The 12,858-nt window shown below is 38.0% G+C and overlaps 1 protein-coding gene across 5 annotated transcripts in view; it reads left to right on the forward strand.

Annotated features, from left to right (window-relative positions):
- Positions 1-1,694: 1,694 nt before the first annotated feature.
- Positions 1,695-12,858, forward strand: part of LOC102587298 (uncharacterized) — a 17,163-nt gene continuing 5,999 nt past the window's right edge. Inside the window, exons 1-3 of one of the 5 annotated variants that reach the window (XM_006352996.2) lie at positions 1,695-2,030; positions 3,384-3,537; positions 6,729-6,796. In XM_006352996.2, the coding sequence (XP_006353058.1) occupies positions 3,454-3,537; positions 6,729-6,796 (152 nt within the window). In that variant the 5' untranslated portion in view covers positions 1,695-2,030; positions 3,384-3,453. The other 4 variants (XM_015311177.1, XM_006352997.2, XM_006352998.2 and 1 more) reach the window with 4 other exon arrangements.

A 12,858-nucleotide genomic window follows, 5' to 3' on the forward strand; every position in this document is an offset into this window, starting at 1 on the left:
CGATAAGAAAAAAAAATCAAAACCGCAAAACCAATAACTCAATACTGATAAACCACTAACTTTTTTTCGGTTCGAATTATCGGTTTCAGTTTGGTTTTGAATAGCCCTAGATAAGGCAACCAATAAGGTACTAAAAATAATATTTAGTATTTATGTAGGGTAAATAGTAAATTATTATAGTCTTAATGAGTTACCAGTTTACCCAATCGCCCAAAATTGAAAAATAAAAAATCGAACGATAACTCAATAATTTTTTTATAAAATCATTAACAACTCGTTAACCCAATAACCCAATAGCAATATATTGATAGCATTTTTTTATTCGATTTATCAATCTATTCAATTTTTGCTTTTACAAAAATAAAAAATAAAAAATAAAATTTGTGATGGAAAGTTTATTTAAAAGAAGAATTAAATAACCACATAAATGTTACTAATATATTTAAAATCACAAGTTTTAATTTGGTATTATAATAAGGGAAAATTGCGCTAAGCAAATTTATACAACTTAATTACTCATCATAGCTATAGTTTGCTTTAATTACCACTCGCGACTAACATTAACCATTAATTACGTGGGTTGACCTCCAGTTTGTGTAATTAGCCACGCTTGTATATATATAATTCGCAACTAACAATTTTTTATTTGATTTGTATTTGTATATGACGATGATTTCCTTTGGTTTTTCAGTTTTGTCATCACATATATTCAAATCTTTTTGTGTATAACTTTTTAAAGTTTGTATAAACGTGTAGTTTTCAGATTTTGTATAATATAATTTTTATAATGTAATTTGTATAATATATTTTGTATAATTGAATAAAGTTCATATGTTTATGTTTGTATCAATTCATTATTTCGAGTTTTATCATATTTGTATAATTCCAAACTTTATATTACTCAATTATACAAAAACACGCGAATTATACAAACGTACATGCGAATTATACAAACGATTGTCCTCTCTCCTCCCTCTCCCAATCTCGCTCGCCTCTCATACAAATACATATGTATATCAGTTACATATATACAATTATCTAACCGATCCAAAATATACAAATACATATGTATAGTATACAAATTATCTAACCGATATACATATACAATTCACCTCTCTCCCACTATGTGCCCTCTCTCCCACTCTGTGCCCTCTCTCCCACTCTGTGCTCTCTCTCCTCCCTCTCCCAGTCTCGCTCGCTACTCTCCTTCTTATAACATGTAGCTACAAATCGTAATTAGCAAACTATAACTATAAAGCGCAATTAGGCTATTTTTGATTGGCTATATGCGAAAGTTCCTCTTATAATAATATAGTATTTTTAAAAATCAAATTATCAAACTCAAGTTTTAAAGTTTTCCATACCCGTATCATACTTATAAGTTATAACCTATCATGATTTGAAATATAATGGACATGCAATATGAAATCAAATTGATATGAAGTTGAAATTTGATTGGTCATATAATTTGGGTTTCTTAACTTATCTTTTTCATAAACATAAAAACTCAGAAATTACGAAAACTATCAAAATTTTCTCAATTCTTACTCAATCTTACCAAATCAACAAATCTAGTTTATAAACAGGATATCAAAATATTTTAATTCACCGTATAATATCCATTTTTTAACTCGTAATTTATAAATTATATTTTGTAAATAAAAGTATCATTTTAAATTTTACAACAAAATTCATACTCCGAAGGGAGGAACAGCACAGAAACAGAGTGAACAAACTTGATTCTCTGGGAATCCGATTAACGACGTGAGCTTCATCTGAAATCATCCATTAGAACTTCTTCCCTGGTAATCCGATTACGACGGGGTAAACTCTCGATGGTATCGGTTTCGACATAGGAGTTGGTTCGATTGTATGGTTTGAAGTTCCGATCGAGGTTTAGTCGTCCGGTCAAGGTTCCAGGTCCTGGTCCTTGGCATTGCATATACTCAGTTTCATTGTTGTTGGGTCTTCGTTCATTTTGCTGTGTCGGCTCGATTCAATTTTGGAAAGGAATTTCAGCTATACAGAAGGTTCATTTCTAATCCTATAGTATTTAATTAGTGCTTGGATTTTAATAGATCTATGTGTTACGAATTGAAATGCTTGCCTTTGATTCTTCTGTGATATTTCTTCACGTAGTGTTCTTATCACTGTTAAATTTTGGATTGATATTGAATTGAGATTTTAAGTGTATTTGTTGTTAGACAAAGTAAAGGGATTGTAGTAAGTAATCTGAAACTAAATAAAGTGTTTGAGCTCAGGTTCATGGAATTGATCGTACCGTGGGTGTTGCTAAATATTGAATTCGGGTTTCAAGTAAAAGGAGTTTTGGGTTGTTACGGATGATAGATAGTGTTTGGGTTGGTAGGCAATTCTAGGTCTGTTTAATTGCATGTGTCTTTACTTGCTTTCAATAAATTAATGTACTTATTTCCCGGGAAAATACCCCGAAGAATATTTGTAAAGGAGGAAGGCTGTTCATGGACATGTAGCATAGGATACTAAGATAGGTACTTTCATTTCGGTTTGTAATAAATTTAGATATTGTTTTGAACCCATTTTTGGTGCCCGTGATTGCATCTCTTTGAGTTTTTCCAAATGAGTTACTATTTGAGCCAATACAAGCCAAATAAAAGTCAACTAAAGCGACCGTGCTAAAACAACGAGACTCCAGGAGTGTCTCACACCTTCCTCTCGTTAAATAGAATTTCTTAACTAGAATCTCTGTCATTGACCAGTCTATTTGAGTCAAACTTGTTTAAAAAGGGATATTTGTTTATTAAAGTGACTTGGCACCCCAAAATCCAATGTGAAGTGGCGGCTCCGATTTTAAAAATGAATCCCTTTTGAAACACATTTTTTGTCACTTTCAATCTAGAAAACCCTTTTGGAACTTAAAACGTAAATCTAATCTTTTATGGTTAAAAATGGGGTGTGACAGTGCTATCTTAGTAGTTTTCATGCTGCTTTAGAGAGATGAATAAATTAACATATGTGACTATAATTATTTCAAAAAGGGATATTTGTTTATTAAAGTGACTAGTTCCTGAGTTGGTTATAGTATGCATTCAAGTGGACCCTTTTGTTTGATTGGATCATGGTGCATTTATTATGTAGTGAAGTTGATTACTCCATTAATCTGCTTCAATTATTAGTTTGTTTTGAATTACAAATATTTTGAATATGTGATTATTAAGCAATTGAAGTAGGAAATATGAACGTTTAAACTAGGACTATGTACACTTCGTTAGTTCGTGGTCTTAAGATGTGAAGAATATGCTAGAAGTGCATGATAGAGCTAGATGGAAATTCTATAATAAAGAAGAAACATAATCTGATGTAATGAGTAGAAAATTTGCATATTGTTCTACATTTTTTGCTAGATTACAGACAGGTTTGGAAAGATTTGATTTTCTTGATCAGCTATTGACAGCAAGTTCCCTAGAGGGTGTCATGGGGTTGAGCAAAACTGAAGTGAACTTGAAGAGGTTACTTGTAACTGCACCACAGCAGCAAAATCAAGCAAAGCTTATACATGTATGCACAGGTCATTCAAGTTCAACACTTTAGAGAATTGATAATTGTGTTTGTTTATTTTTCTTTTCATTCTTCCCTATGGCTTGGGTTTGCATGTATGTGAGACTTGTCGTGAACATGGTGAATTTATCAGCTCATTGATTTGATTGTGCTTTTTTTTTTGATAGATATAAATTAAGATATTATATTCTTGAATAGATGATTCTAGTCCTTAAAGGCTTAATCTTTCTGTTACTGTAACATGCCTACACTCTAATATTGGTTTGGCGGAATGACCTGGGAGACCCTTGTATTTGGCTCTGTTTGTCAGTTGAACCCCTATACTCACGATTTTGCCAACTGAACCCTTAAACTTACTAAAACGCAATATTTTAAACACATCTGACCATTGACCGAACTTATGTGGCACTAATATTGCTGAGTTGGAAAAATACTTGACTGCACGCGCCTTAAAGCGAGTGAATATATATTTTTTATATTAGAAATCATTAAAAAAATAATTTAAAATCAACCAATCAGCCCCTCTCCCACCCCCCTCCCTCGCCTGCAACTTTCTTCTTCCTTCAGCCCCCCACCCCCACCCTCTCCTTCTTAAAAATCTGGGTTTTCAAATCTTGTTTGTGAAAGGTTGAAGTTTAGATAATTTTGAAATCTTGAAGAGTAATGGTGTATACTGAAAAATTGATAAACATCCTGAAAAAGCTTGAAGAATAACAAATGGGTTTTATGAATTTATGAAATTAATTCAAAATTATGATGGAAAATTATTGGGTTTGTGTTGGGAAGCTTTAACTGTAAAAAATTTCATGTAAAATAGGAAGAATTAGACCAATTTGACATGAATTTAGTGCTCAATTATGAGCAAATATGAAGAACATGATATTGAAAATTTTCATGTGCAAACTTATTTTTTATTTTTAACATTTAATTTCTTATGTGGCATTAAAAATGACATGGAATTCTACAAAATGACGTGGAATTCCATGTGTAAGCGGTTGTGCTACACTTACACACATAGAATAAGAAAGGGGTTTAAAGTATTGCGTTTTAATGTGTTTAAGGGTTCAGTTGACAAAGTCGTGAGTATAAGGGTCCAACTGACAAACAGAGCCAAGTATAAGGGTCTTCTAGGTCATTCTGCCTATTGGTTTTTGTAATTTAGTTTCATTTTTTAGTCTGTGAGTGTGGGTTTATCTGGATTGTAATTTCATTTCATTTTTCAGTCTTCGAGTGTGGGTATATCTGGTTATCTAATTTGGAAAAGTTGTGCTCGACCTAAATCACATGTTATAGTTACACAAAACAAGACATCTGGTAGTCTTTATTTCCTGGGTATTAAGACTTAAGAGGCTCATTTCTTTGACTTTCATGATATGCTTTGAGATGCTAACTTTGAAACACTTGGCCTGTGTAAATGAACCTTATAGGTATTTACTAGCAGTAGTTTGATGGCTATATGCTTTTCGATATCTTTTTGTTTTCTCTTCCTCTTGCCTATTATTTTGCTAGAGGTTTTGAAGAACTTATGAATTGTGCTATTTCATGGAGCTCATAAAATCTGTGTGAACCGTAAGCATTTTTTTTTTTTTTTGATGACAAGGGAAACCCGCAGCCGCTACCCTTTGGGTGCGCACAGGGTAAAACCCCCGCTCCTATGCAATAGCTCGCAAACCACATAGGAGAGGTAAACCGCACTAGGCAAACCTGGTGCGACGAGCTCGACCCAGAAGGCAAACCCCTTGCTTTCGCTGGCAAGGGGTTTCGAACTTGAGACCTCCAACATGGAAGTCCCAAGCTCAAACCACTGGGCCACCCCGAAGGGTCTTGTTCCTGCTCTTTGTCTCTTGACCAAATGATGAAATGGAATAAGGAAATAATGGATGACCATGAGCACCTTACAACCAGATCAAAATGAAAAGGATACTCCACCACTAAGTTGACACTAGATTCATTAAGTAAATAAAACCCTACAAAATAAAATAAAAAAATTGTAGAAGCATAAGCCATTAAGGTTTCATGAGCAATTGAACCGTAAGCATTTAAGAAAGTCTTCTTTCTATTTTGGAAGCTTTATATATTCGAGAGCAGCTTCAAGTGAACTGATAGCTCTGTTGATTCACCAACAGAATGAAGGGTAACGAGGATTTCCACTGTTCTGATACCAGTACGAGTTCATCCATAAAGAAGGCTATGTATCTTCATCCTACTTGGGCTGATTAAGTGGGTCTTTCCTCAAGTAATTTTATATGGACTGTTTAGGAAAAGATGAACCATTGTGCCTTTGATGGACAGAGAGGCTAACGGTCAACTCTGTCCATTGTTAAATATACTCTCCTATTTTAGTTTATTATTGAGTAAAACTATAATGGAAAATGATAGTGTTCTATGGCTTTAGTATTGGGACTTCAGTGCATACAGAGTACTTGCATTCTCTAAGGATGCATCTTTTTGGGCTTTGCAATACAAATTTTGTATACAATGTTGTACCTCACTTGCATGCCTTCAACACATTTACCTGTCAAATATATTTTTTGGAGCATAAGTACTTTTCTGATCTCAACATGGTGATTAAATTAGTAGTACTGCAATATCACCATATCTAGGATGAACAGGGCTCAGGAAGGCTCGTCCACCTACTGAAGTTTTTTAATCAGATGTAGGATGAGAGATAGAGTCATAGTAATACCTCTGTTAGAATAGGAATAGGTTTATACAATCCTATTAGAGTAGCAATAGCAATAGCAATAGAAATAGAAATAGGAATACTAAATAGTATCCTACTTGGTAAAGGATTGTAGTAGTGTCTATAAATAGGGTCTTTGTGTAATAATGTAGACACAACAACAATTTCAATAATATTCTTCTCCTATATTTCTCACAACCTCCTTGTCTTCCCTAATCTTCTGTACAAACATGCATCAACTGTTTTTTTTTTTATGTCTCTGATGGAGCCTCTGTTTCAGGAAGCTGATCTGCTCCTTTTCCGTTGTATGTTTTCTGATGTAGTTGTTATATGTGAAAGTTGATAATTTTCTATGCTCACAGCTGCAACTTGCGGCATAGGTTGTTTCTACTTTCTATGTTTTCAGAAAATCATGGCATAGGCAATTACTTGTACAATTTTTGTCATCTGAATTTTTTCTTCATAGGGCATATGCATTTACTATTTCCTTTTGTTACATCTTTCACAGTATGTTGCCACTTTGCGGGAACTACTGGAGCAGTTGGCTGACGAGAGGAATTCTGATGGATTACCAAGGTCTATATGCTTTGTTCTTTTCCAATTAGATAATTTGAAGAGAACAGAAAACTACAAGCTGCTACAAAAACTTCCAGATTGTTGGTGTAACAAAGAGGTTACTAAGGAACAATAACAATAGTTCTCAAGGACACCTTTGTATTGATAAACTGAACCAACTACACTTCTGTAAACAACAACAATACTTGATAAACTATATTTAAGGCAATCTGAAATACAAGAAGAAATAACTAGTGATAGATAAGAGAAATGGGATGAGAAGATAGATTGAAGAAGGAGATGAGAAACTAGAGAAATAGAGGTGAGAAATCAGAAAGATCCATCATGATTTTGTTTGCCCCATTATGCCCAGTCCTTATTCTGTTTATACATTTTGTTGCAGCAAACTTTGTCCTTTGTCACGTGACCTCCCACTCTTCCAAACGTAATCGCCAAGTCTTTTAGGAGGAATTACTCTTCTAGAACTCTTACGTGGCATATCCATGCGATTATTCTCCGTGGCATCCCCCATGTCATCCAGGTCAGCAACTTGATTCCTCTTGTTCACAACAATACTCCCTCCCTGAAAAACAACCTTGTCCTCAAGGTTGGGATTAGGTTGATCTGCTAAAGATGTTGTGTCTGTGAGCTGCAATGGAGTGACTTGTTGAACTGGTTCACCAACACATCGTTTCAAGGCAGAAACATGGAACACAGAATGAATTTTGGCAGCCTCGGGAAGATCCAATTTGTAAGCCACGACACCTACACGTTTCAGAATTTTGTAAGGCCCAAAGTAGCGCCTCCCCAACTTGTGATCGCGTTGCAAACGCAGAGTAGACTGCTTGTAAGGTTTAAGCTTCACAAAGACCCAATCCCCTACCTCATATGTAATCTCAGTGCGAGATTTATCTGCAAAAGCCTTCATGCGATTCTGAGATTTTACCAAATTATGCTTGAGTAGTTGTAACACTTTGTCCCTCTGCAGCAAGAAGGACTCTACTAACTCACTGGATGTACTTCCTAATATATATCGTGCAACAGTAGGAGGCTCACGCCCATACAAAGCCTGAAAAGGTGTCATTCCAGCGGAAGTTTGGTACGAAGTATTGTACCAGAACTCTGCCCAAGGCAACATGGAAACCCAAGTAGCAGGAACATCAGCAACATAGCATCTTAGGTACTGCTCAACACACTTGTTGAGGGCCTCAGATTGGCCATCCGTTTGAGGGTGAAAAGCTGTACTCATTGCCAACGTGGATGCCTGCAAATGATGAATCTCCTGCCAAAAAGAGTGCAGAAAGCGAGGATCTCGATCAGTTACAACAGTTCAAGGGGTTTCGTGTAACCTGATAACCCAAATCACGAATGCTTCAGCTACCGTATAAGTTGAGAAGGTGGATGGTAAGGGTATAAAATGCCCATATTTGGTGAGACGATCCACCACAGTCATGATGGTAGTCTTGCCTTTGGAGCTAGGAAGGCAAGTGATAAAATCCATGGCAATATCCTCAAAGACTTGGTCCGGTATTGGCAAAGGCTGAAGTAAACCTGCCGGGTGCAAGTGAGAGTCTTTCATCTGTTGGCAAATGTAGCAAGTTGCACCATTCGGGGTGGCCCAGTGGTTTGGGCTTGGGACTTCCATGATGAAGGTCTCAAGTTCGAAACCCCTTGCCAACGAAAGCAAGGGGTTTGTCTTCTGGGTTGAGCTTGTCGCACCGGGCTTGCCTAGTGCAGGTTACCTCTCCTATGTGGTTTGCGAGCTATTGCATAGGAGCGGGGGTTTTACCCTGTGCGCACCCAAAGGGTAGCGGCTGCGGGTTAAACTTGTCATAAAAAAAAATGTAGCAAGTTGCGACAACAGACTGGACATCCTTGCGCATATGCTTCCAAAAGAAGTTGGAGGCCAATCAATGGTAAGTCCGAGTAACCCCAGCATGACCCCCAATAGAAGTGGCATGAAACTCAAACATCAGCTTATGGCGCAAAGGTGAATCAGTAGGAATTACTATCCGACCTTTGTAAAATAATATCCCCTCCTTAAACTGGTAATCAACAAAGTCCTCATCCGATCTTTGTTTCGCTTGTTGTATTGCTAGTAACTCCGAGTGATTAGCATTTAGTTGTCTCAATTCTTGTTCTAGTTCAAGTGACGTAATAGAGATGGTCATATAGGCTGCCTCAAAGTTACAAGAAAGTGCATCTGCAGCAGCATTCTGTTTCCCAGGCCTATAGACTATCTGGAAATCAAACCCCACTAACTTCGTGAGCCATTTTTGTTGCTCAGGAGTTTGAATAGTCTGATGTGAGGCTCTTCAATGATTGTTGATCAGTAATAATAGTGAATTTGCGCCCCAACAAGTATTGCCTCCATTTACTCACAGCTTGAGTTATTACAAACATTTCTCGATGGTAAGTGATGCCTTTTGCATTTGGGCGCTCAATTGTTGACTGAAGTATGCAATTGGATGACCCTTTTGAGAAAGTATAGCACCAATGCTTTGCCCCGACGCATCAGTCTCAACCTGAAATTCTTGGCCAAAGTCAGGCAGACATAAGATAGGAGTAGAAACCAGTTTGGCCTTAAGAGTGTCAAAGGCCTGTTGCTCTGCCTCTGTCCATTGATAGGAGTCTCGCCGCAGCAAGTTATACAGTGGCCCTGCTATTGCTGCAAAATGGTGAATAAAACGTCGATAATACCCAGCAAGTCCAAGGAAACTACGCACCTCTTTTACTGTTTTAGGAGGGTGCCATTGTTGTATCACCTCAATTTTATTCGGATTCACTGCCAAGCCTTGCGCCGAAATAATGTGGCCCAAGTAATCAACTGATGGCTGCCCAAACAAACACTTAGAGCGCGTAGCCCCTAATTGATGTTGTCGTAGTAATTGTAAGACAGTCTCCACATGCTCCAAATGAGTGTTCCAAGAAGGGCTGTAGACCAAGATATCGTCAAAAAATACGAGAACAAAGCGACGCAAGTGCGGCCTGAAAATCTCATTCATTTTTGCCTGGAAGGTTGAAGGAGCATTAGTTAATCCAAACGGCATTACTAAGAACTCATAGTGACCATCATGAGTTCGAAAGGCTGTTTTAGACACGTTCTAAGGCGTCACACGAATTTGGTGGTAACCTGAGAGTAGATCAAGCTTAGAAAAATAATGAGCCCCATGCAATTCGTCAAATAATTCATCAATAGTTGGGATTGGGAACCGATCCTTCACTGTGATTGCATTGAGCGCTCGATAGTCAACACAAAAACGCCAAGTGCCATCTTTCTTTCGAACCAGCAACACCGGCGATGAGAATGGGCTGGTGCTAGCCCGTATCACCCCTTCTTTAAGCATCTCAGAAACCATTTGCTCCATGGCATGTTTCTGAAAATAAGGATACCTATAGGATTTAACATTCACTGGTTGTGCCCCAGAATTGAGATGTATAGCATGGTCCTGGATACGGGAAGGTGGCAATCCCGATGGTTTTTGAAATACATCAGCATATAGTTCTAACAAAGTTGCTAATTCCACAGTAGGCTGCTCTATAACAGAGTTATATCCAGTAACTATCTCCAGACAAAAACAGGATGCAATGGCTTCCGTAGCTTCCTTTCATCTTAAGCTATGCAGTTGTACGGGTTGCACATCAGTCGGAGATTCACCCTGCCATACTACTTGGTTTCCTCCTACATTGAATTCCAACGTTCTCGTCGCATAGTTAGTGAGCACTGGACCTAGTTTTGCCAACCAAGAAACCCCGAGAACAAGGTCGGCGCCATGTAGTGACATGATATACAGGTCTTCAATGAGTGTAGTTCCCTTAATCAACACTGTGATGCCTCTGGCCACTCCATCACAGCGGAGGCGCTGGCCACTCCCCACAACAACAGGGAAGCTAGAGATGGTTTCAGTGGACAATTGCAGGAAGCGTGCCACTCGTTCCTGAATGAAATTATGGGTACTTCCTCCATCCACCAAGATCTGAATCGAAGTTCCATTCACTTGCCCTGTAAATCGAAGTGTAGAAGGTGAACTTCCTCCGGCAAGTGCATTGTAGGAAATAGCGGAATGTTCCTGTAACTCTAAGCACTGCAAATCCTGAGCCAAAATATCATCTGTGACAAAAGGGTCCAACAATAGAGGGTCCATAGTTGACCCATCCGTAAGGAGTAGAAGATGAGGTGGGGTTTTACATTTATGGCCTACAGTATACTTCTCTTCACAGTAATAACAAAGACCACGCTCTCGACGGCTTTGGATCTCAGCTTGTGTTAAACGCTTGAGTGGTGGTCTATTATGTGTTGGGGTCGATAAAAAAGCAGGAACAATGGACTTAGAAGATGGATCATGAAAGGTTTTGGTGCTAGGGTTTGGAAGCAAGGCTGGAATCCTATTAGCAAAGGCGGGTTGAACATGCCCCTTTTCCGCCTGGATCCTCTTCTCATGTATATGGGCCAAATCAAGAGCTTCCTCAAAACTTTTAGGTCCATGAGCAAGTACAGAACCCTTAATATCCTCTCTTAGCCCAGAGATGCACAGACGAACCATCAGCCTCTCTGAGATATCATTGGTCTGGTTTGCCATAGCCTCAAAACGTCCCTGGAACTCTGATACCGTGGTCGTCTGACGGAGCTTCGCCAATCTTCCCTCCGCTGACTCAAGCCCTTTTGGTTGAAAACGGATCTTCACTTTTTCAACAAAATGGTCCCATCCGACTAGTTGTTTGTTACGAAACAACCATCGGTACCAATCCAAGGCTTCTCCATCAAGGTAAAAAGACGCTAAGGTATATCTGTGTGCTGCCGCGATGCCATAGAAATCAAAGTAACGCTCGGCCTGAAATAGCCATGCTTCTGGGTTTTCACCACCAAAACGACCCAACTCAACCGAAGCTGGTTTATGACGAAGGGTTGGTGCCGTTGGAGCATCCATGAACGGATCTCGTTAAGGAGCACCCATCAGAACTATTTTCCCCACCATCTCTTGGAAAAAGGCTCGCATGTCAGCGAGATCCTTGGCGAATGAATCCTTTACTTCTTTCATTGATTCTGCAATTAGAGCCTTGAGTTGTTGGTCCTCCATTAAAGACCTCTGGATGAAAGCACCAATGTAACAAAGAGGTTACTAAGGAACAATAACAATAGTTCTCAAGGACACCTTTGTATTGATAAACTGAACCAACTACACTTCTGTAAACAACAACAATACTTGATAAACTATATTTAAGGCAATCTGAAATACAAGAAGAAATAACTAGTGATAGATAAGAGAAATGGGATGAGAAGATAGATTGAAGAAGGAGATGAGAAACTAGAGAAATAGAGGTGAGAAATCAGAAAGATCCATCATGATTTTGCTTGCCCCATTATGCCCAGTCCTTGTTCTGTTTATACATTTTGTTGCAGCAAACTTTGTCCTTTGTCACGTGACCTCCCCCTCTTCCAAACGTAATCGCCAAGTCTTTTAGGAGGAATTACTCTTCTAGAACTCTTACGTGGCATAGCCATGTGATTATTCTCCGTGGCATCCCCCATGTCATCCAGGTCAGCAACTTGATTCCTCTTGTTCACAACAGTTGGTTTCCTTACTATCTGTGACTGTTTTTTATAAAGTCCCTGCCTTCTGTTTGTTTAGTTTGAATTATCATTTAAATTTAAATGTATGCTTCCTAGCCTTTTCACTCTACCTAATCAATAAAGTGGAAACCCCTTATCATGGTCGGTTAGATGGAAACTCACCCTCCTTTGATCTCAACTCTGCCTACCCTCCTCCAAATTGGACATATTTTAGCTATATTTTTTGTAGAGTGGACTAATATCCTGCCTATAATGAAAAAATCGCATCCTGACAGTATGACTAGTCTATTTTATCTCCTTCTATGGAGGAAGTTATGATGCTCTATGCAGACTGTGAGAAATATAAGAAAAGAATATTATTAAATTGTTGTTGTGTACATTATTACATTGAGATCCTATTTATAGACCCTAGAATACAATCCTTTACCAAGTAGAATACTATTTAGTATTCCTATTTCTATTACTATTCCTATTCTAATAGAATTGTATAAACATATTCTTATTCTAATAG

Source organism: Solanum tuberosum, unplaced genomic scaffold, assembly GCF_000226075.1.
Source record: "Solanum tuberosum cultivar DM 1-3 516 R44 unplaced genomic scaffold, SolTub_3.0 scf00141, whole genome shotgun sequence".
Lineage (NCBI taxonomy): Eukaryota > Viridiplantae > Streptophyta > Magnoliopsida > Solanales > Solanaceae > Solanum > Solanum tuberosum.